This window comes from Colobus angolensis, unplaced genomic scaffold, assembly GCF_000951035.1.
Source record: "Colobus angolensis palliatus isolate OR3802 unplaced genomic scaffold, Cang.pa_1.0 Scaffold190, whole genome shotgun sequence".
Taxonomy (NCBI): Eukaryota; Metazoa; Chordata; class Mammalia; order Primates; family Cercopithecidae; genus Colobus; species Colobus angolensis.
Window position 1 is genome coordinate 875,846 of NW_012115044.1, and position 25,661 is coordinate 901,506.

At 38.7% G+C, this 25,661-nt stretch overlaps 1 protein-coding gene across 3 annotated transcripts in view; it reads left to right on the top strand.

Annotated features, from left to right (window-relative positions):
• GRAMD1C (GRAM domain containing 1C) overlaps window positions 1-25,661 on the top strand; it is a 110,418-nt gene that overhangs the window by 48,436 nt on the left and 36,321 nt on the right. The window contains exons 1-4 of one of the 3 annotated variants that reach the window (XM_011940584.1): window positions 2,882-3,016; window positions 13,420-13,535; window positions 16,538-16,670; window positions 21,336-21,498. In XM_011940584.1, coding sequence (XP_011795974.1) covers window positions 2,954-3,016; window positions 13,420-13,535; window positions 16,538-16,670; window positions 21,336-21,498 — 475 coding nt within the window. In that variant the 5' untranslated portion in view covers window positions 2,882-2,953. Of the gene's footprint in view, window positions 1-2,881; window positions 3,017-9,747; window positions 10,091-13,419; window positions 13,536-16,537; window positions 16,671-21,335; window positions 21,499-25,661 lie in introns of those variants that run through there. The other 2 variants (XM_011940585.1, XM_011940583.1) reach the window with 2 other exon arrangements.

Here is a 25,661-nt window from a genome sequence, read left to right on the forward strand (position 1 = left end):
GGGAGGCGGAGCTTGCAGTGAGCTGAGATCCGGCCATTGCACTCCAGCCTGGGCGACAGAGCGAGACTCCGTCTCAAAAAAAAAAAAAAAAAAAAGAAAATTGTAAGGAAATATGAATAATTGTATGCCAACAAATGATTTACCCTAAATGAAATGGATAAGTACTTAGAAAGTCACAAACTACAAAAACTGACTCAAGTAGAAATAGAGAATTTGAATAAACCTATAACAAGAAAAGAGATTGAATTAGTGATAAAGAACCTACCACAAAGAAAAGCCCAGGCCCAGGTGGCTTCATTGGTGAACCAACTGTTTACAGTAGAATTAACACCAGTCCTTCACCCAGTATTCTAAAAATAGAGGGAACACTTCACAACTTGATCTATGAGTACAGTATTACCTCAATACCAAAACCAGACATCACCACAAGAAAACTCTGGACCAGTATCCCTTATGAACAATGACACAAAATTCCTCAACAAAATATTAGCAAACCAAATCCAGCAACATATACAAAGGTTATATACCATTATCAAGTAGAATTTATACAAGTTGAACTCAAAGCAGAGAGTAAAGTGGTAGTTGCCAGGGGTAGGAAGAAATGGGAAGATGTTGGTTAAAGGGTACAAAGTTTCATTTATGCAAGATGAATGTGTTCTGGAGATCAAATGTGCACCATGCTGACTACAGTTAACAATACTGTGTTGTATACTTGAAATTTGCTAAGAGAGTAGATCTAAAGTTTTTTCACCAGTACAAAAAAAGAAAGAAGGCAAGCAAATAATAACTACATGAGGTAATGGACATGGTAATTAACCTGATTGTGGCGACCACAATGTATATGCATATCAAAACATCAAGTTGTATGCCTTAAATATGTACCATTCCTATTTGTTAATTATACTTCAGTAAAGCTGAAAAAATTTTTTTTAAAATACAAATGCTGTTGAGGATGTGGAGAAAGTGGATCCCTCAAGTACATTGCTGGAAAGATTGTAAAATGATGCAGCTACTTTGAAAAACAGTTTGGCAGCTCCTCAAAATGTTTACCATAGATCTGTTCTTACAAAAACGTGTACCCCAACGTTCATAGCAGTATTTATTATTCATAATAGCCAAAAAGTGGATACAATCCAAATGTCCATCAAGTGATTAATGTATAAATAAAATGTATGGCCTGGCACGGTGGCTCATGCCGGTAATCCCAGACTTTGGGAGGCTGAGGCGGGCAGGTCACCTGAGGTCAGGAGTTCGCGACCAGCCTGATCAACATGGAAGAAACCTCATCTATACTGAAAATACAAAATTAGCCGGTTGCAGTGGCACATGCCTGTAATCCCAGCTACTCAGGAGGCTGAGGCAGGAGAGTCACTTGAACCCGGGAGGCAGAAGTTGCGGTGAGCCGTGATCACACCACTGCACTCCAGCCTGGGCAATAAGAGCAAAACTCTGTCTCAAAAAAAAAAGGTATATCCACACAATGGAATATCATTCAGTAGTAAAATGTAGTGAAGTACTGATACATGCTACAACATAGATGAGCCTTGAAAACATAATGCTAAGTGAAAGACACCAGTCACATAAGAACACGTACTGTAGGATTATGTTCTTATGAAATGTTTAGAATAGACAAATTCATAGAAATAGACATAGTAAAGCTATTGCCAGGAGGAGGGAGTAATGAGAAGTGACAGCTGATGGAGTCGGGTATCTTTCTGGGTTGACAACATGTCCTGAAATTAGTGGTGGTGGTTGTTTAACTCTGGATATGTGAAAACCACCTGAATTGTTCACTTAAAGGGATGAATTTTCTGGTATTTGAATTATAGCACAGTAAAGCTGCTATTAAAAGAAATGGTTTAAGGGGAGCAGTAGAGATTTCACGCAGATAAGAAAGGCTCTTTTTTTTTTTTTTTTTTGAGTTGGAGTTTTGCTCTTGTTGCCCAGGCTAGAGTGCAATGGCGATCTCAGCTCACTGCAACCTCTGTCTCCTGGGTTCAAGCGATTCACCTGCCTCATCCTCCTGAGTAGCTGGGATTATCATGCACCACCGCACGTGGCTAATTTTGTATTTTTAGTAGAGATGGGATTTCTCCATGTTGGTCAGACTGGTCTCGAACTCCCAACCTCAGGTGATCTGCCCACCTTGGCCTCCCAAAGTACTGGTATTACAGATGTGAGCCACCGCCCAGCCAAGAAACGTTCTTTCTTTGCCACTGGCAGGTGGGAACTTAACCTCCTCTCCTCCCTACTCCCCAGCTAAGCACCTCCCTGAAGTGGGCACATGTTGGCCTCCAGAGCTCTTTATGTTGAATGGCCTTTTGAACTCAATGGCTGAGGACAGGCTCTCCCAAGCAGTGCCCAACTCAAATGCTTTCACTTTGCTGGAGGCGGGATGCTTGGAGAAGTAGCCTACAAGTCTGAGATGGGGAGGGGACAGAGGAGAAAAGCGGGTGTGGGTGAGGGGCTTGCCAAGCCCAGTCTCTCTGGCCCTCAGTAAGGGAATAGAAGTGACTAGCTTGGAAGCCCCAAGTCCAAGCCCCTGCTGAGTGTCTCTGGGTGTTTGGGTGCCCTGCTTCCCCGAGCCACGTACCCTTGCTCCTGGCCTGGGTGATGCTCACAGGGCAGGTCCACGGGCAGCAGGTCTTGCAGCGCATGGCGTCTACTACAAGGACGTGGAGCAATGCATACCTGTGTGCTGCTCTTAACTCAGCTCTACGCTGCCCTTCCAGGTTGCGCTTTGACAAGGAAACCTCCTTCACCCACTGCAGGCCGGTCACTTTCAGATTCGTTGTCATTACCGTGGGGTGCTCTATTCTAGCACTGGCTGAAAACTCCAGTGTTGCCATAGGCACCTGCCTACCCCACCCCCAAATACCAGCTTGTTGAGTGCTCAGAATCCATGAGGTGCATTCTCTCATTCTAGCAAGGTGCCAGCGACTTACCGCAGCCTATGCTTGGTTATATACTGTATCGAATGTCCTTCCAAAATCACATTTGCGCTTATCACACGCATGTGAGTTGGGATACGTCCTTATAAAAACAATATCTCCAGGGAAGTGATAAAGTTCAGGTTTACAGATGAGCCAAGGGAGAAACTGAGTTCTTCACTTTAATGAAGAAGAAAGCTCTCTGAAGTGAGAAGAAGAAAGGGAATTCCAGGATACTCCAGGCTACCCACCATAGCCAAGAAACACCACATTTACTGGCTGGAAGTAAAATTTACCCTTCTTTGAAAAGATCCTGATGTTATCTGTGTTTTTGATGTATACACACGGAGGTATCACCATCTTCACAGTAGTTATGCCTTTTAAATCTTTGGATCATTTGTTTATCTTTAATGTTGAATATGCCACTCTATTTCAAGTGGGCACTGTGTTCTCATTTCGATAAATAGAATGGTGTCCGTTTCTGCTCTACAGGAAGACAAAAATGTTTAAGCATGTATTATGTGTTAACTATTATACAGAAATTAAAGTTGAAGATGAGATCTCAGTTTCAAAACTATCCTAAATGGAATTTTAAGCACTGTAGAATTCACCCAGAACAATTTTTTAACATAGAAATATCTATATTCACAACAATAGCAGCTCGCATTTGTGAAGTATTAGGTGCCAGGCACAGTGCTAGGTGCTTGGTATAGTCTTGGTATTCTCTATAATTTTGTAAGCCTCAGTTCCCTTTTAGTTTTTTAAAGTCATAAAGCCACATTGGGTAGATTTCTTGATCTTGTGTAATACTCTTAAAAAAAGATTTAAAAAAAGTCCTCATAAAATATACAGCATAACTACAAAATTCTATTATAATAACTTTATAAGTAATTTGAATAATACATTTGATATATATTAGAAATATTTTTGGCCAAGCATGGTGACTCATGCTTGTAATCCCAGCACTTCGGGAGGCTGAGGTGGGAGGATTGCTTGAGACCAGTTCAAGACCAGCCTGGGCAAAATACAGAGACTGCATTTCTAAAAAAATAAAAATAAAAAAAAATTAGCTGGGTGTGGTGGTGCATGCCTGTAGTCCCAGCTACACAGAAGGCTGAGGTAGTAGGATCACTTGAGCCCAGGTGGTTGAGGCTGCAGTGAGCTGTGACCATGCCACCGCACTCCAGCCTGGGGGATAGAGTGCAACACTGTCTCAAAAAAAAAAAATTAAGTTCAGAATATTATATTTGTGTTGCATGTAATTATGGAATCAAAGTCAAAGTAATTATGTGTTACTTCTGCTTGCTTCTTGCATGAGAAGGCCTTTAAAAAAGCAAATTAATCTAGAAAGTAGATTTAACATTAAAGTACTACAAAACGATAGTAAAATTATGTTTGTGTGCATTTGTTTTATTTATTTTTCCAGTAAAATAAATCCGTAAGACTGAAAGAACTGGAGCCAAATATGTTGCCTTTGAAAAAGAATGTTTTTAAAAGGACCATCTTTTTCTCTTTATAAGACTACTTTGGGCCAGGTGCAGTGGCTCACACCTAAAGTAATCCTAGCACTTTGGGAGGCTGAGGTGGGCTGATCACCTGAGGTTAGGAGTTCGAGACCAGCCTGGCCAACATGGTGAAACCCTGTCTCTACTAAAAATACAAAAATCAGCTGAGCGTGGTGGCAGGCACTTGTAGTCCCAGCTATTCAGGAGGCTGAGGCAGGAGAATCGCTTGAACCCGGGAGGTGGAGATTGCAGTGAGCTGAAATGGTGCCACTGCACTTCAGCCTGGGTGACAGAGCGAGACTCCATCTCAAAACAAAACAAAATAAAAACAAAAAACTACTTTTTTACATTGCTTCAGAAAGGACAGTTTATTTCTAATATTTGACCTGGCGAGACATAAGTCATCAATGTTTAGACATGTGTTTAAACTGTAACTACAATCATTCGTGACATGATTTATAGCACTTCAGCTTAGTTCACAGTCTGTGAGTTTAGCTCCCATTCTCTAGACAGAACATTGAATATCTGGGATTTGTGGGGCCAGAGGACAATGGCAGCACCATTCTTTAATACAAACAATTGATGTTTTCTTGGTCTTTGTAAAGAACTGTGCAGTCATGGTTCAAGATAAGTTTTAGGCCCTTCCCACTCCACCCTTCAGCTCTTTTTCTTCATTTGTGCCAGCCCCTATCCGTGTTCTATACCAGAGCCAAGCACAGTCCTATTTTGTTTTTGTGTGGTCTGCACACAATGACTAGTTTTACATTTTTAAATGGCTGAAAAAAATCAAAAGAATAATATTTCATGACATGTGGCAATTATATGAAATTCAAATTTCAGTGTCCATAAATAAAGTTTTATTGGAACACAGCCATGCTCATTTGTTTATGTATTTCTATGGCTGCCTTTCACACTACAACAGCAGAGTTGAGTAGTTGTGACAGAGGCCATATGGCCCAAAAAGCCTAAAATATTTACTACATGGCCCTTTACAGAAACAGTTTGTCGAACCCTGAACAGTACTACAGCCGAAGTTATCTTTTTTTTAAAAAAATGCTTGCTTATTTTTGCTTCCTGCTTGATACCCATTGCCCTTGGAATAAAAATCTAAAAATCTCTATAGGGACCACATAATCAGACCCTTTCCACCTCTCCACTCACATCTTCATATACCCTCCCATTCTTGTCATCTTAAATGTTCTACTTCTTTTTTTTTTTTTTTAAGTAGTTCTTCAAATGTTCTTTCTGCCAGGAAATTGTGATCCTCTTATTCCCACTCTAGTTCTCATTAATAAACCTGAAGTCAGATTCATTCTTTTAGTTCCCTATAACATCTTGTATTTCTATAATATGCATTACAGTTACAATTCTTAGTTCTATTTCTATTCTCCTTGCTTAACTCTAAATCCCTTGAAGACAATGACCATGTCTGTCTTGTTCACTGTTGTATGTCCACTGACAAGTTCATTCTTTACCACATAGCTGGTTTGTTACACAGTTTGGTTTACCGAGTACGGTCTGAAACTGTCTGGGTTTAGGCTTTTGTCAAAGTAAATATTGTGCTTCCCTTACTCTCAAAAGTGTGCCAGTTTGGACAATATTACGTGTAACAGATGCTCAATAAATACTTTTTGAATTACTCAATTTAGTAGAACTTCAATGATTTGGAGTCCAAATAATTAATTACTACTCTTAACAAGATATTATAAATTCTCTTAGTTCAAGGAAAAGGCAAAGGATAGGGGGAAAACACAGACATTTCTGAAATATTTCAGAAACAGCATTCAGGGCACACCCTAAGTTCAATGTATATTTAATTCCATTTTTGTAACCTTCAATATGTACGGTGAGAACAAATGATTATCTTGAAACACTAAAGCATCCTGAGTTGCCAAAAGGAATGCTATTTTCTACATACTTGAATTACTAAGAAAATAGGGTTCATATGTAAGGTTATCAGTAGTAACAGGGTTAAAATTTAAAAGATTTTTTAAATTAAGGCTCAATTAATTATTCCATAGTCCTACTGATATTCTTGTATTATTGCATTTAGAATTACAGATATCAGTAATATAGGCAGGATGTATGCAGAAAATTTACTTTTGTACTGTTATTTTTTGAAACGGAGTCTTGCTCTGTCGCCCAGGCTGGAGTGCAGTGGTGCGATCTTGGCTCACTGCAACCTCTGCCTCCTAGGTTCAAGCGATTCTCCTGCCTCAGCCTCCCAAGTAGCTGGGATTACAGGTGCTTGCCACCACACCCGGCTAATTTTTGTGGTTTTCATAGAGGCGGGGTTTCACCATGTTGGCCAGGGGCTGATCTCGAACACCTGACCTCAGGTGATCCACCCGCCTTGGCCCCCCAAAGTGCTGAGATTACAGAAATGAGCCACCACGCCTGGCCTGTACTTTTTAAATCTTAGCATGGTAATAGTGGTCTCTCTTGCCAGCACATGGGGGCTACGGGGAAGCTAGCTCTCCTTGGAAATGTAAGAGTATATTCTGAAAGTGAATATTTCAATCCAGGGTCTAATAGAGCAGAAATCTGTACTTATTTTGAATTTTAAGGCTTAAAGAGACAGAATGACTTTCCATCTTATTCCCAAATGGCAGAAGAAGATAGCATATGTTAGATTCAGGGGTAAGGTAATGAGGGGAGCTTTTCAAATGTATACAGATGTATGCTGTCTAAATTCTGATACATGGCCCTCTAGCTTCTATTTGGGAATCACTAAACAGAAGGGTGACAGAAGGGTGTCCTATTCCTCAGGTGTGTTGGGGAAAAAGGGTTTAAAACAGTTGATTGAAAGTATTAGTGTATGAAAAGAAAGAATATATCAGTCTGAAGAGGACTTGGCCAGACTTAGGCCAAGAACTTAGGAGTTAGGACAGAAAAGTAGAGTTGCAGAGGTAGACTTTGATCAGTCGAGAACTATATGGAGATGGGACAGAGATGAATCATCATGTCCTACCAAGGCACAGTAAATTGTTCCTTAAAGCTGTCTACCTTTGCTCTGATTGCATGCTTGTTGTGCCACTTTCTGGTTGCTAATCTGACTTCCAAGGTATTCAGGTGTTCTGTGCGATAAAAGAAAAGATTTGTGATCACCAGAAAGGAATCTTCCCCACTGTGTATATTTCCAACTGAGCTAGTATCAGCTTGTGAGTGTGGCTTATTAAGTTGGCCTCCCTGAGCCAACTCTTGGATAGTGACAGCTCTGAGACCTTTAAATAGTGGTCAGTTTGTGGTCAGTTTACAAACCCGATGTCAGCCACTGAGACCTTCGGAGCAGTGTCATCCAGCTTTCTCCTTTAGCCTGCACAACAGTATCAAATCCCCTTGTTCTTCCTTAGGTCACTTTCTAAAGATCATTCCTTTTGGGGTTACTGAAATTCCAAAAGTTTTCCAGTAGTGCTATCAATCTAATAAATACAACATTCAGACCTACCTGGAAAAAAATGAATGCGAAATTGGTGACTATTTGTCACATTTGCTATGTAATAGCATGGCAGTATAGAAGTGTTTGTATTATATCATTCCCTCTTTTTTACCTTCTTGGTTGTCAGAACTCCTCTACCTATTTTCCCTTGGTCAGTGAGCCACACCGCCTTCTACCCAGACCCACGCCAGAAACCTGGATGTATCCTGTTTCTTACCTCTTTGCCAGCTGGCCATATCTTGTTGGTCACCAAGGTCATCATCATTTCTAGCTTGAACCATTACCAATGTCTCCTATTTCTTTTTAACACCTAATCTGTCTTTGAGGTTGATGTCAAATAGTAGTGTTTTAAAATCATGTCTTTTAAAATCATAATTCTGAACTTGTTACTTTTCTATATGAAACCACTGGGTGGCTTTTGATATTCTGACAATGTAAAATCCATATTCTTTGGCATGGTGTACAAGGCTCTTCATGACCTGGCTGCTTCCTCCTTCCCCACTGTATCTCCTCTCCCTGCCTCACTCATTATCACACACATATACACACACGCTCAAGTGATGGGGAACTGGTTTGGCAAGCTGTATCATTCCTCTGGATGCTTGCATTTGACATACATGTGCTCATCCTGTGCTCATCTTACATGACCTTTCGGCAGCGTTTGATACCACTGTGTACTCCCTCCATTTTGAAATACTTTTTTCCTTTGCCTTTCATGACATTCTTTCTGTAATCTTTTCTTACCTTTCTGTTTTTCCTTGAATCTTTTTTTTTGCTGGCCACTCCTCTATTTTCTCTTTGTGTGTTGGGCTTTCTTGGGGCTCAGTTCTAGGTTCTGTTTTTCCCTCTGAAGCCTACTAAATTTAACTCTGCCCTACATAGCAGTGGTTTGGTATAAGGATTTTTATATTTAGCAAAAATATGTATAAATATCAATTGTGGTACAGTGAATGTATATTTTTCTCATAGATATTTGTTCACCATTGTAAATATATTTATCTACAATTTTAGTCAATTAGAATTACCATGATATGCTAAAAGCACTGCCTTTTAGACAGTAGAAGCTGCCCCATAGTGGGCTTTCTTCATTTGAATGAGTAGTATTTTCAGCATCACTCTACTCTGTCTCATTCTGCCATTGTATAAAATGATGAGATTTTAGCATCCCTCAAAAGGTTGATCCTTGGAGTTCATCAAGTAGCCTTCGATCTGTTTACACGCTTCACTAAATTAAATGGAATGACTAGGTAGAAATTAGGGCAAATTTTGATTCTTTCTTTAGAAGAAAAATTTTCTTCTGAGAAATAAATAGGAATTACTGTTTATTATAGTCCAGATCACTGCCAGGGAATTATTCTAAATACACTGAAGTCAGAAATATTTTCAAAGAAAAGAATTATTGAGTAATCAAAATGTTGCCTTAAATCTTTCAGTGATGAGAGATGTGCCAGGTGCTTAGTAGACTTGTTCCACCTGAACAGCTGGCTCTTCCTGCTATTTCCTTACATTGTTACATTTACAGCACTCAGAGATAGAATCTTTGGTTGTTGTAAAGGATTAATGCAAGAGTCTGGTAGGAATACTACATCAGTACTGGAAAAGTGGCATATGAAGAAGTAATCATGACATTCCCAGAACTGCATAGAAATTACTAGCATGGAGAAGAAGATTTAACCTGTAATATAGTTAATTTTAAAGATGAGGTTAAAATAATATTGTAATAGCTGTTTTACATCAATTTAGCATAAGCAAAATATTTTTACTTTCATTTTGTTCTTTCTAATCTGTGAGTAGAACAGAGAAAATTAGGAACTGTCCCTTTAATAAAACGCTGTTTACCTATCTTCTTCTTGTAGGAGTGGCTTAGGAACCTGTAGAGTGAGGTATAACTTCCAATTCTGCATTCTGACCTGCAACCTTGGAAAGAGTGCTGTTACTACAACCAGGAAGTGACAGATAATGTACTTTAAACTACATTAGAAAAGCTTTTCATAGCAAAATTGAGAGATTGAAGCAATGATTATTTTTACATGGTTGTCATTAAATATTTGGAGCTCTGCTGTGCGTAGAGAAGGCAACATACTTAGAATACACAGCTTTCTGGGCCAGAAATTGATCTTCTGACTTTTGAGCCTTATCTGATTACTGCTTGGTTCGTCTTTATTTTGTTAAACTACTCTATAGGCTGAAAGGGAGAGACTCTCCTTGGTTTGCAGGTGGGTGGTCAGCTTGTGTTTAAAATTTAGGTTGTTTTTGAAGACTACTAAGGTAGATTGTTTTTGCTGCTGATTATTGAAAGACTTATGAATATCAGGCTGGGCATATGTTGGAATGTTTGAATGTTCAGCATGGCTGTAAATAACCACATTTTTATGAAAACTGGACAACTTGATAGAAAACGTCATTTTTAACAAATTGGCAAATCTATAAGATGGTGAATTAAAAGAGTTCTATTTTGTTTTCCATTAACCTGTTATATATATTAAATTACTAGCTTGAAAAATATATTGCAATTACCCTGCTATTAACTTCCTGCTAGTATTTAATACAATATTTAAAACTTTTATGTAGTCAAATAAAATTACTTTTTTGTTGTTAGTATTTTACTGATAAGTTTCATTTCTTTTGCTGTTAGGAAGCTGCCTGGGTATACATCATTGGTTTATTTGTTTGCTTTAGTCTGCCTTTGGAATAGTTTGATATCTATTATTTAAGAAAAGTTTTTATAAAAGATTTATCTTACACAAGTATATTGAAATATTGCTTGCTTCTTCTTATAAAGTTAACCATCCTAGTATGATATTAAAATATTTCAAAGATAATTTCTTTGGAAGAATGAGTTAATTAGTAGTATGAGTTGTTATTGTGAAAAAAGTTCACAAATGACTCATTTGGAGTGGAAGTCAGAACATAAATGTGTATGTTCCTTTAATATCAAGGACAGTGGTTTCTTAATTTTCTCTACCACTAATGGTCCTTTTAATGTTTTTTTCTGTGGACACTGTGCTTCCAAAGATTTTGTCTTCCAAATAAGGGGTATACATTAAATAATAAATATTAAAACATCACTACTTGTTAGATATATATTATTTCCAGTGAGAATTTATCAGCCTGTGGTATCCATTGTAGGTTAATATGGTTCAGCTCAAAACAGAGGCTTGCCATTTCACTTAACTTGAATAGCTTTATTTTAGATAACTAATTGGATATGTTTGACTTTTTGAAATATTATCTGATAATAATATCTGATGATAATATCTGAATTTTCATCATCTGCTCTTGTGGAATCCTGGTAATCTGGGCACAGCCGATTGGGAACTAGTGGTCTAAAGTGCAGACATTTTGTTCTTAATATCTTTGAAGGTCCATGAAATGTAATGAAGGTCATCTAGTATAACATAACAAAGATGCCATAGTTACTAGACGGAGAAGAAAATAGGAAGAAGAAAAAGGAAGTAGTATTTGTTGTAGGGAACATTGGGGAGGAGTTCAAGGCATCTGTGTTTTGGCCCCATCAAGTCTATACTTATCTCTACTATTTCTCAACTTAAAATTTTTACTTCAGTTAGGCTGATAGACTACTGACTTCAAAAGAAATGTTACTTATGTTCATGTATTTATTATGTAATTTTAGTTGCTTTCTGTCTCTTCAACTTTTCCCATTTCTCCATTCCCCCATATTCTTCCTTTACCTCAGCTGAAAACACTTCTCCAACATGAACTTTATCTGATCACTCTAATCCACAGTCCTGTTTCCTTCCTTTAGACTTTCATATCATGTTGACTCTACCAGTACTTTAGTGCATGATCGTATTATATCTTGTCGTATAACTTAAGAACATCCCATGTCTCTTCAGCTATAAGTTGTTTGAGGGCCAGGAGCTTAACTTCTACATTATGTTTTTATGTTTATTCTCCTTAGCATCTAGTGCAGTAACGCACATTTGTTAGGTACTAAATAAATATCTGTTGAATGAATGAGAGAGATTATCTTACTAACAATTGCTTCAAGTGTTATGCTACTTCTTTACACCTTACTTAAGCATGTAATTAACTATCTGTAATGTTTTTAGACATCAGACCATTGGTTATCCTAATATTGATATTTAATTTTATTTTTCAACTGGAGGCCATTATCCTAAATAATAATAATACTGTTTTTGTTTTGCTAGGTAATGCATGAGTTTGTTGTATTTGCTGATTTCAAAATGGATATGCTGCCTACAAAAAAAGAACAAGCTGGACTTTATTAAAGATAAATCGAAGGAAATATTCTGAAGTCCAGACACTTGCCTTTTATATATTAGGAAAATATAATTTAAAATTTATTGATCTATAAGGTTTTTAAGGTGGTTAAAATATTCAGATACATTATGGATTAAGAGGACATGTTCTGAGCTGACAGGACTGAATGGTGATTCAGTGGTCATGGTAGACTGATTAGATTGCAGAGCTAAACTGAAGATCAGAGGCTGGGCACTGTGGCTCATGCCTATAATACCAGCATTTTTGGAGGCCAAGGAGGGTGGATCACTTGAGGTCAGGAGTTCCAGACCAGCCTGGCCAACATGGTGAAACCCATCTCTACTAAAAATACAAAAATTCGCCAGGTGTGGTGGTGCACACCTGTAATCCCAGGCACTCAGGAGGCTGAGGTAGGAGAATCGCTTGAACCTGGGAGGCGAAGGTTGCAGTGAGCTGAGATCGCCCACTGTACTCCAGCCTGGGTAGCACAGTGAGACTCCATCTCAAAAACAAGCAAGCAAACTCCAGATCAGTAATTACCAGAAAATATGAACAAATTATTATTATTATTATTATTATTTTTGAGACAGAGTCTCGCTCTGTCGCCCAGGCTGGAGTGCAGTGGTGCAATCTCGGCTCATTGCAACCTCTGCCTCCTGGGTTCAATTGATTTTCCTGCCTCAGCCTCCCGAGTAGCTGGGACTATAGGTGTGCACCACCACGCCCAGCCAATTTTTGTAATTTTAGTAGAAACAGGGTTTCACCACGTTGGCCAGGCTGGTCTTGAACTCCTGACCTCAGGTGATCCACATGCTTCAGCCTCCCAAAGTGCTGGGATTACAGGCGTGAGCCACCATGCCCAGCTAATTTTTGTATTTTTAGTAGAGATGGGGTTTCACCATGTTGGCCAGGATAGTCTCTATCTCTTGACCTCGTAATCTGCCCACCTAGGCCTCCCAAAGTGCTGGGATTACAGGTGTGAACCACTGCACCTGGCCTGAACAAATTATTCACAGAAAGAAAATTTAAAACATTTTAACCTCCCATTTACAGTAGTTATTATAATATGTACTTTAAAATCATTTTATCTATTCCTTTTATGAACTCTGTCAGACAGGTTTTATTAACCCATTTTTATAGATACAGAAAATGGAGGTACAGAAAGGTCAGATAACTACCAAAGCCACATATCTAGTCTTTGCACAACAGGTCATTTTGACTTCAAAACTCATGTTTTGAGTCTCTGTGGTATTATATTTTCTGTTTTCCAATGCTCAGTGTAATTTTTCTGTCCTTCTAGAGCCTGAGTAGACAGGAGTTCCGGCAACTGCTCCAGCAGAACTATGGCCCTGAGCTAGGTTTCAGTGCTGAGGAGATGGAGAACTTGTCACTGTCGATTGAGGATGTGCAGCCAAGGTACAGCAAACTGTTTTGAAATGTCAACGTTGATCAATTATTAATCAAAGCACAATTATTTTCCATTCGACTAATTCTGAATTTCTATTAATTTATCTTTGGCTGCCATTTGCCCCTTTGTTCTCTGTGGTGGAATGAATGGGGTGAAAGGTGGGGACAGAGAATAGTTTGCTAAATAGGTAAGCACAGATGAGATATATAAGGAAATGTTAACTATGTCACTTAGGGTTTACTTAAAGTCTGGTTTTAGTAAGCCTTTTTATCAAGGATCTGGAGAAGTACCTAGTGAAATCTCTGAGTTTATAGATGACAGTAAAGTAAATTATATGGTAGGTGTTTTGAAGGATACAATAATATGATTTTTCCTCAGGAATTCCCTAACATAGTGCTTAGCATGTGGTTGGCACTCCATAAATACTCAAAACATTAATGGAAGGAGCATATAGCCTACGGTGGAATGCAAATAATTGTAATACAAGGTAGATAATGGTAAGAGCCGTAACAGAGTAACAGATAATGTGATAAAGAAATTAAGAGTACAGAAAGACTATTTTTGACTGATGAGGATTCTTTTAGAAGAGTGGACATTTTTATTAACCTCTTCAAGTAACAGTGCATTATGTCCTATGGATTGAGGCTGTTAGCAATAAAAACAATTAAGGAGAATACATTAAAATTCTATAGCAAACATTAGCTGAGTGAAAAAAGCCAGTCAGAAAAGACCATATATTGTATGATTCCATGTATGTGAAATGGAGTCTAGAATTCGTAAATTTATAGAGACAGAAAGTAGATGGTAGTTGCCAGGAGCTGATAGGAAGGGAGAATGGGGAGTGACCGCAAGTGGGGTCAGCGTTTCTTTGTTGGGGTGATGACAATGTTCTACAATTAGTGGTGATGGTTGCCCAACTCTGTAACCCACTGAACTGTAGACTTTACATGAAGTGAATTTTGTGATATGTGGATTATATCTTAAAAGATGTTATTTAGAAATTCTATAGTAAATCTTAAAATGGAAATATTTTGAAAGTCTCAATGTATGTGCAGAAATTTTACTCATCTAGGTAATCTACTTATGCTGATCCAATTTATATCTTTTCCGCTTAGCATCAATATTTTATAGGCTTTTTTACATCGTTGCACATGTATATTTTATTAGCTTTCTGTAAAGTTAAGACTTTCCATTGTATTGCTCTCCTTGAGAAGTTTCGTAGCCTCTTGCCGGTTCTGGATTTGGATAGAAAAGCAATTACTCTAATGCAAAGAGCCTTGGATCATGGTAAACAGGATCTGGATCTTAGGGTCACCAAACAGCTGAGCAACCTCAGGCAAATCTTTTCACTTTTTTGCTTCTTAGTTTGCTCGTCTATGAAATGAGGCAGCTGAACTAGATTGTCTTTAAGGTCCTTGCCAACTCGAAAAGTTTCTAGTCTTTGAGGAAAGAAAGAATAGTTGTGACTAGCTGCTGTTTTCTTCTTCTGGTGATTGAATGCTTTTTTTTTTTTTTTGAGACGGAGTCTTACTCTGTCGCCCAGGCTGTAGTGCAGTGGCATGATCTTGGCTCACTGCAACCTCCACCTCCTGGGTTCAAGCGATTCTCCTGCTTCAGCCTCCTGAGTAGGTGGGATTACAGGTGCCAACCAACACGCCTGGCTACTTTTTGTATTTTCAGTAGAGACGGTGTTTTGCCATGTTGACAAGGCTGGTCTTGAACTCCTGACTTTAAGTGATCCACCCATCTCGGCCTCCCAAAGTGCTGGGATTACAGGTGTCAGCCACTGCGCCTGACCTGAATGCTTTCTTTTCTTTTTTTCTTTTTTCTTTTTTTTTTTTTTGAGATGGAGTCTCACTCTGTCACCATGCTGGAGGGCAGTGGCGTGATCTTGACTCATTGCAACCTCCGCCTCCCTGGTTCAAGCAAGTCCCCTGCCTCAGCCTCCCAAGTAGCTGAGACTTCAGGTGCGTGCCACTACACCCAGCTAATATTTTTGAATTTTTTTTTTTTTTTTTTAGTGGAGACGGCATTTCACCATGTTGGCCAGGATGGTCTCGATCTCTTAATCTCATGATCAGCCCGCCTTGGCCTCTCAAAGTGTTGAGATAACAGGCGTGAGCTATCATGCCCGGCCGGCCTGAATGCTTTCTAAGAAAGTGTGTGGCAGGATCCTCATCCTCTCTTCTACTTCTTTTCCTGTTCTTCAGTTTCTGAAAGAAGCAAATCTGTTTCAAACCTTTATTTCCTCAGTTCTTCCATTTTCTTCCTCTTTATTTGCAATCTCTCCTTCCTTCTTCCTCCTCCTTTCCTCTCTATTTTTCTACATCTCACCTCCATCCTGTTGAGCACTGGAAATTCGATCAGTTGTGCTCCCTTTGTATTTAATAGATTTTCCTTTCTTTTTGTTCCTTGAGAAAGGGAAAGCAGATCCCAGGACATTTATTATGGTATTGACCACATGATCATTTGACAGCTGTTTGTTAAACCTTGTTCTTAGGGCTGGGAAGAGTGAGGAGGCAGGAGTGGCCAATGGACTTAGGCTCAGACATCTTGAGTGTTCACTTCTGGGAGGGCTTCACCATTTCAGCGGGGGCTGAGTCAGAAGGAAGGAGATACAAAACTGCTGGGGCTGAGTCAGAAGGAAGGAGATACAAAACTGCCTTCTTGTGCGGCCTAGTATCTAACCCAAACATGTACTCTGTACCTGAAATTTAAATGAGCAATTTTCAGTTGATTAGTTACTGTTATGGCCATTTGTACTTTGTTAATTTTTTAATGTTTTTGAGATTTATAGAATCTCATGTGAGTGTATCTTGTTTTCAGAAATATCAACTTGCATGTAATTTAAGAAGACAGCCTTGTTATAAGTAGACATTTATTTGTTATATTACAGTAATCCATTTTTATCAAACTGTTTTATCATAGGAAATGACCTCAATGAGGAGACCAAATAATTTATTGGTGTGGAGGTGACCTTCTATTTCTATAATGATGTGTTTTCTTACAGAAGTCCAGGAAGAAGCAGCTTGGATGACTCTGGGGAGAGAGATGAAAAATTATCCAAGTCAATCAGTTTTACCAGTGAATTAATTAGTCGGGTTTCAGAAACAGAGTTATTCGATGGAAATTCATCAAAAGGAGTTAGTATATGATATCCCTTTTAAAATATATCTGATACTGTCATATCCTAATCAGAATACAAGATAAATAAGGATACAGTATACAAAATGTTAAAAATAAGAGATCACGCTCCTACCTTATTTTAGGAAAAAAGTTTAAAGTCTGTTAAGTAGCAGAGGTTATGTGGGAAAATATGTGGTTTTGTTCAGAGCTATATAAAAAGCAGAGCTACCAAGCAGTTTTACCTGAGCATCAGTCTGTAGGGGGATTAATATCATTAAAAGAATAATAAGATGGAGAAATTTGTAAGTAGTAGAATTTTCCCCAGGGAAAGTACTGTCTGTGCTGTAAAGAATCTGTTTTTTTCTCTCTTTCTTTCACAGAAGGGAACAGCATGGAGAAAGAATCTGTTTTGAAGGGAGAGATGAGCCCCTGAGCAGCATGCTTGAGTAACAGTAGCTGCTTTTTAAGCTTTTTAAGCAGGCAGGTCCAGTTAACTACTAGGCATTATACTCAGTTACTTAGTTTCTTCTTTTATTTTCTCAAGTATCATTGTAAGCACATCAGTTTTATTTATTTGTTTATTTATTTTTTTGAGATGAGTCTCATCTTGGAGAGGCTGGAGTGCAATGGCGTGATCTCAACTTGCTGTAACCACCACCCCCCCGGGTTCAAGTGATTCTCCTGCCTCAGCCTCCCAAGTAGCTGAGATTACAGGCACGCACTACCATGCCTGGGTAATTTTTTGTATCTTTAGTAGAGACGGGGTTTCATCATGTTGGCCAGGCTGGTCTCGAACCCCTGACCTCATGATCCACCTACCTTGGCCTCTCAAAGTGCTGGGATTACAGGCATGAGCCACCATGCCTGGCCAACACTTCAGTTTTTTATTCCAATGAGCTTCAATCACTTGGAGTCATTATATTTGATTCTCAGTTTGCGCCCTCTGCCAATGGGAGCCTCTTCAGGTTGGTTCCTTTGGTCTTTTGAAATGACCAGTATCTTTGATGATGTCCTTTCTTTCTGGCACAACAATATATTCTAAGCACATTTTGTATGTTTTCTGCCCCAAACCATTTTCTTAATGAGCCATAGATTTTCTTAGTGAAGAATGGTATTTAGAAACCATATTCTGAGTACTAGGAGTGCTCCTACTGCAGAGCTTTTGTTCTGTTGATTGGGGATGCAAGTTTGGGGGCAGAGCTAAATTTCTTTATTTAGAGCAGGGCTTTGGCTTCAAATCATACCTCTGCCACTTGCTAACTGTATAAGTTAATTACTTAACCTTTGCTTTTCTTTTCTCAACTGTAAAGTAAGGATTATACTTTATAAGGTCTTTTTAAATAAGAGTTAAATAAATTAGTATATATGAAAATACAGTCATGCTCTGCATAATGATGTTTTGGTCAAAGATGGACTGCATATGTGGTGTTGGTCCTATAACGTTTTTGTTTGTTTGTTTGTTTGATACGGAATTTCGCACTTGTTGCCCAGGCTGGAGTACAGTGGTGCGATGTCAGCTCACTGCAGCCTCTGCCTCCTGGGTTCAAGTGATTCTCCTGGCTCAACCTCCTGAGTAGCTGGGATTACAGGTGTCTACCACTATGCCTGGCTAATTTTTTATATTTTTCGTAGAGATGGGGTTTCCTACGAACTCCTAACCTCAGGTGATCCACCTTCCTAAGCCTCCCAAAGTGCTGGGATTACAAGCGTGAGCCGCTGTGCCTGGCCAGTCCCATAACATTTTAAGGGAGCTGAAAAATTCCTTTGCCTAGTGAGGTACCATCATAACATGGTAATGCAATGGGTTGCTCACATGTTTGTGGTGATGCTGGTGTAAACAAACCTGTGCTGCCAGGCCTATAAAGGTATAGCACATACAATTATATAAGTACATAATACTTGATAATAAAATAATAAATCATTATTTTAGAGTGTACTCTTTCTACTTCTATATACAAAAAATGTAAACTTTGAAACAGCCTCAGGCAGGTCCTTCAGGTGGAATTCCAGAAGAAAATATTGTTATCATAGGAGGTGACAGCTCCCTGAAGACCTTCTAGTGGTACAAAACGTGAAGGTGGGAGACAGTGCTATTCATGATCCTGATCCTGTGTAGGCCTAGGCTAACGTGTGTGTTTGTGTCTTAATTTTTAACAAAAAAGTTTAAAAATAAAAAACTAAGAAAAAATTAAAAATTAAAAAAAATTTAAAAAAACTTTTAGAATAAGTATATAAAGAAAGAAAATATTTTTGTACAGCTGTCCAATGTGTTTGTGGTTTAACCTAAGTGTTTTTATAAGAGTCAGAAAGTTTTTAAAAATTTAAAAGTTCATAAAATAAAAATGTTACGGTAAACTGAGCTCAATTTATTATTGAAAAAACAATTTTTTTGTAAATATATTGTAGCCTAAGTGTACAATGTTTATAAAGTCTGCTGTAGTGTTCAGTAATGTCCCAGGCCTTCACATTCACTCACTACTCACTCACTGACTCACCCAGAACAACAGAACTCAGTCCTGTAAGCTGCGTTCATGGTGCAAACAGGTGTACCATTTTCTAAATCTTTTATACCATGTTTTTACTGTACTTTTGCTATGTTTACATATGTTTAGATACACAAGTACTTCCGACCATGTTACACTGCCTATAGTATTCAGTAGAGTAACATGCCGTCCAGGTTTATAGACCAGGAGCAATAAACTATACTATATAGCCTAGCTGTGTAGTAAGCTATACCATCTAAATTTGTTAAGTACACTTTATGACAATGGCACAACAATAAAATCACCTAATGATACATTTCTCATAATGTATCCCTGTCATCAAAGCAATGCATGACTGTACTTAGAATAGTTCCTAGCACACATTAAGTATCCAATAACCATAAGCTGTTATAATTGAAGGTGAATCTGCCTGTGATCAGTAATGATCCTTTTCCACCCTCCCTCAAGGAACTTCCAGTATCTCCTCTGAGTAAATGTTGGGAAAACGTTGAACGAAAAGATATTTATGTGGAAGGCCAGCATGTTATCAACTTGTTTTGACCAGTCATGCATCTACCTCAGCCTAGTTTTGTGTTATGGGTTTCTTGCAAAACTTATTCATCTAGAGACCCTTAGTGACTTACTACTGGTGCAAGGGAAGTGAATAACTTAATGCTTTAAGATCGATCATACATTCATTGGTGTTCAGTATAGATGTTTTCAGGTTATAGAATACAAGTAGTATAGAAGTTTAGCCATTTTTTTTCTGTTTGCATTCAAGAGCCATGTGATGAGATTCTCAGATATCTACAAGTATCGTATGTCACTTGCTTTGCCTCATTTTCACTTCTAACAAAGTTGGAAATAACAAAAAGTCAAGAATAACTTTTTTCCAATAAAATGTTTTTAAGTTATAAAATTAATACTCTTTGTAAAACTTCATGAAATACAGTAGAGTATACAAATAAATAAAAGTCATCCAGATATCAACCACTGAAAGACAGTGACTCTTACTTTTCTTATAAACATCTATCTGTATTCTTTATAGTAGGAAATAGAACTTAATTAGCAACAAGAGGAGAAGCATAAGTGTGGAGCTATAGAGAAGTGTACTTTACTTAGCATCTGTTAAGGGGTCCTTGGTTTAGCTAAATAGGCATGTTGCTTTGTAGTGTGGAACTCCCAAATAAATCAAGTCTTGATTTTAGCAATAATCTCTGCTTGAAGAATCAATCTTCTGACTAGGGTAATATAATCCTTTAATAAATTGTGTCCTGGGTCCCAGTTGTTATTCTGCGATCTGGGTGGCCATTGGAAACCTGTATCCTCCCTGGAGCTGATTCTGCTACTTAGTGCTTCTCAGGGGTCTCATGGGACAGGAAGTAAAGTGTTCTCTTTCATCTGTGTACATAGAGAAAATGCAAGAAAATATTCTGTGTATAGTTTATATAGACTTTTTGTACTATTCCACTAAGTCTGATTATAATACAGTACTATTTTACTTGAATACTAACATAGCAATAGCATCATACTTTAATGCCTAACATTAAATTTATTGTAGAGATGATCATCTTTATTAAACCATCCCAGAAAGTATAGATAGCATCATGTATTAAATACATCTTAATGCCTAATGTCTTAGTCCCGTTGCAGCAAAGCCAATTGTGTTTTTATGAGTTTGCTATGAAATTAATTTGTTTTAATCTTCTCTCTCCCACTGTACTCATATGTGACTTTTATCTCTCCATTTTCTTTCCATTTCCCCGTTAGGTCTTGAGAGATGGGTGAGTTTTCTACCTTGAGATGATGGGGCAGGCATTGACTGGGGAAGCTAACTGGGTTTGGTTCTTCTCCCTTGTCTACCCTGAAGAATGGATTATTCTATTATTTTTGTCCTTTGTCCCCTTTTCCTTCTGCATAAGTGACTTATATGATCTGTGAAGCTCTTTTTTCTATGATGTTTTTCATAAACTTGTTTATTATTGTGTAGGATGACTTTAGAATGGTGTATGTTATTTACTTATATTTTATGGACCGACATTTAAAAGCATTGGAAATGTGATGCGAGTGTAACAAACAAAATGCTGTAAATATTTTTCAAAGTGCAATATTTCAAAGTATGTTTAATATTAAAGTTCTCACTGCAAAATCTAAGCTAAATCTGTTTTTTATTTTGAAACTGGATTGTTTACCTTTTAGGGATTAGGCAAAGAGGAGTCCCAGAATGAAAAACAGACCAAAAAGAGTCTCTTACCAGCTTTGGAAAAGAAGTTAACTAGAGTGCCATCAAAGTCACTGGACTTGAATAAAGATGAGTATCTTTCTCTGGACAAAAGCAGCACTTCAGATTCTGTTGATGAAGGTAAAGAATTTCTTATAAATTTTATTAAAATTTCAGTTATGTCTTTTTATGTTTATCTTTGTAATAGGGGTGTGCAGATTGAGAATTTAGTTTCATTAGACACAGTCTCACCCTATAAAGAACCAAAAAAGGAATGGAAGCTTATAGAAAATAGTAGAAAGAGGCTGTTTAATGTATTCTGCTGTCTTCAGAAGCCTGGAATCTGAAAAGCTTCTTTGCATTTAGCTTTTAAATGTGGTGTTAATAAAAATTCTGTATGCCCATTCCTATATACCAGGCAGTGAAATATGCTCACATGTCATAGGTACAGTGACATATTATTTCATTTAGGCTATCCCTCATTTTCCTGGTAGGGAAAATAAGACTAAATCTAAAATCATGCAGCTAGTTAACTATGCAGAACTTGAGTTAATGACCAGGTGTCTCCATCCAGTTTTCTTTTTACTTTACTTCAATACTGCCCAAATTATTTTCTTTTCCTCCTTTTTGAAAAAGACACCTTAGCAAGGTTTTTCTAAACTTGTTTTGTGTATAATTATAAAATCTAGTAGTTATGGCAGGGATGCATTCTGACATGAATACTAATTTAAATTATTGGGTAGCCTCCAAAAGGAAATAAAGAAGATTCTCAAAAATTCTAGAGAGGAAACCTTTCTCTCTTTAAATGATTTTTGAAAAAGTGTACTCATAGTGTTACTCAGAACAATACTCAAATATTTTTGTGTGAAGATGCGAGCTTTTGACTGTTGTTATGTTTTAGCATAATGGGATGAGTTTTTGAAAGCAAGAGCATGGAAAGTTCATCATAATTGCTCCTGACTTTGATTTGTTTTTACTGTAGTCAATTTCCATTTAATTTTAATTCACTTTTAGAGGAACATTCTATATTTGAAATTTATTATAAAGATAAATGATAATAATATTCCATATGGCATTAAAAAAAAACTTATTTGGCTGGGCAAGTGGCTCACGTCTGTAATCCCAGCACTTTGGGAGGCTGAGGTGGGCAGATCATGTGGTCAGGAGTTCAAGACCAGTCTGGTCAATGTAGTGAAACCCTGTCTCCACTAAAAATACAAAAAACTAGCCGGGCGAGGTGGCGGGCGCCTGTAGTCCCAGCTACTTGGGAGGCTGAGGCAGGAGAATGGCGTGAAACCGGGAGGCGGAGCTTGCAGTGAGCTGAGATCCGGCCACTGCACTCCAGCCTGGGCGACAGAGCGAGACTCCGTCTCAAAAAAAAAAAAAAAAAAAAATTAGCTGGGTGTGGTGGTGTGTGCCTGTAATCCCAGCTACTCAGGAGGCTGAGGCAGGAGAATCTCGTGAACCTGGGAGGCGGAGGTTGCTGTGAGCCAAGATCGCACCACTGCACTCCGGCCTGAGCGACAGTGCGAGACTCTGTCTCAAAAAACAAAACAAAACAAAAAAGTTATTTGTTTTTAGAAGGCCAGCAGAGATTAAGCTTGATCCTAATATGATGATAAAGAGAATCATGACCCAAAGGCCTTCTGAATTTCAAGAGTATTATATTCTAGATGTTTTTCACATTTTGTATTGTAATCCATTTTGTTTTGTATTGTAATCCATGTGTACATGGGGTCTAGAGTGGGCTCAACAAATAGCAGTCCTTCTTGACCACCCTGGTGGTAACAAAATTGGGAAAGAAAATGAAAAGCAAGTCAGATAGAGGCCAAAATATCACCTTTTATACTAATAGTAACAAAGTCAGCGGATGTCAGTATGTGTGAAAGATAAGTGGGCTGCTGATGGAGCTGAAGAATGAGGTGGACTTACCTGTCAGTCACAGGCAATGTTCAACCTCCTCCCCCGCTGGAGGGACGATCCCCACTGGAGGAGAACCAGCTTCTGTGGGCACCTAGATCCAGAAGGAAGGACAGAGGTGTGACAAGCCTACCCACCATCCTCCTTCCACATTTACTAACTGTGCTAGTAGCTCAGGCTGCCATAACAAAATACTACAGATTGGGTAGCTTCAACAACAGAAATTTATTTCATATAATTCTGGAGGATAGAAACCCCAGATCAAGGTTTGGCAGAGTTGGTTTCTGGTGAAGGCTCTCTTCCTGGCTTGCCATCTTCTCACTGTGTCTGCACATAGCCTTTCCTTAGCACATGTTCATGGATAGAGGGGCAAAGTGTGAGGGAGGAGCAGGGGGCAACAGACACACACACACACACACACACACAGAGAGAGAGAGAGAGATTGCGTGCATGAGCAAACTCTCTGGTATTTTTTTTTTTTTCTTTTTGAGACAGAGTCTGGCTCTGTCCCCCAGGCTGAAGTGCAGTGCCATGATCTTGGCTCACTGCAATCTCTGCCTCCAGGGTTCAAATGATTCTTGTGCCTCAGCCTCTGGAACACCTGGAGTAGCTGGGATTACAAACATGCACCACCACGCCCCGCTAATTTTTTGTAATTTTAGTAGAGAGGGGGTTTCCTCATGTTGGCCAGGCTGGTCTTGAATTCCTGGCCTCAACTGATCCTTTAACCCCGGCCTCCCAAAGTGTCTGGTGTCTCTTCTTATAAGGACACTAATTCTACCAGATATGGGACCCACCTTATTTAACTTAATTACTTTCTTTCTTTCTTTTTTTTCTTTTTTTTTTTTTTTTTTTTTGAGGCAGAGCCTCTATCGCCCAGGCTCGCGATCTCAGCTCACTGGAAGCTCCGCCTCCCGGTTTCACGCCATTCGCCTGCCTCAGCCTCCCGAGTAACTGGGACTACAGGCGCCTGACACCACGCCCGGCTAATTTTTTGTATTTTTTGTAGAGACGGGGTTTCACCGTGTTAGCCCTGATGGTCTTGATTTCCTGACCTCGTGATCCGCCCGCGTCGGCCTCCCAAAGTGCTGGGACTACAGGCGTGAGCCACGGTGCCCGGCCAATGAATTACTTTTTTTAGAGGCCCCATCTCCAAATACAGCCACACCAGGAGTTAGGGCTTTAACAGAATTTGTGGGGACACAAACATTCAGTCCATAACAATAATCTACTTCCTTTGGTTAGAGTGAGTTAAAGTTGTAGAGAGAGGCTGGGAATTACCCTAATTGGGCACCTTTAACTTGGAAGGAGTGAAGAAGAGACATCTCCGCTGCTTTATATATAATACCCAGCACACAATAATATTGTGTTAGTCAATGTAAGCCCATTTCCCAACCATTTTATGTAGATGTAAGCTTACTACGTTAATGTGTTTTCCTTAACATAAAATTTAATTTTTAAAAACATATTTTAAAAACTTCCAAAATATAGATTGTGTGTGTTATACTGCTTTTAAGTTTGAGAAAGATCAAAAATTTTAGTTTTTCTTGGTGGCGCACAGTGGCTCATATCCGCAATCCCAGTACTTGGAGAGGCCGAGGTGGGAGGATTGCTTGGGCCAGGAGTTTGAGACCAGTCTGGACAAGACTTGTCTCTACATCAAATAAAAAATTAGCCGGGCATGGTGGTGCATGCCTGTAGTCCTAGCTACTCAGGAGGCTGAAGGAGGAGCATCACTTGAACCCAGGAGGTCAAGGCTGCAGTGAGCTATGACTGCACCATTGCACTCTAGCCTGGGCTACAGAGCCAGATCCTGTCTCTTAAAAAAAAAAGATAATAATAATAATAATACTTCTTATGTTTCAGTTTTGAGGATAGATGTTGTAGACACTATGTGTTACTTTCTTGTAACCACCAATAGGAGAGAGAAAGGGAAAGAGAAAGAGAAAGCAAAAAATATAATGAAAGTAGTTGTTTAAAGGAAAATTTAGTACAAATTACTTGAGGCTTGTTGTTGTACTTATTAAGTAGGCATTTTAAGGACTCTTTTTCTTAAAACTGTAAGATCATTGCTATTGAAGTCAGTGTAGTGGGAGACGTTTGGAAAGATCAAGGGTAGCAAAGCGACTGCTTTATTAGTGTCCTTACCATTCATGCTTTGCTATGCAGCAGGGCATGGATTAGTCATACACTGTTTACCTGAATTTAGGACTTTAGGAAGATCTCCTCTGGCCCCCAGTGGCCAAATAGGTAAGTAACACCAAAACCAGGATTTTTTTTTTTCTTTCTCACCTGCTTCTTTTATAAGAATGGTCATTCCAAAGTAGTTTCAGCTGGATGCGGTGGCGCACGCCTGTAATCCCAGCACTTTGGAAGGCCGACTC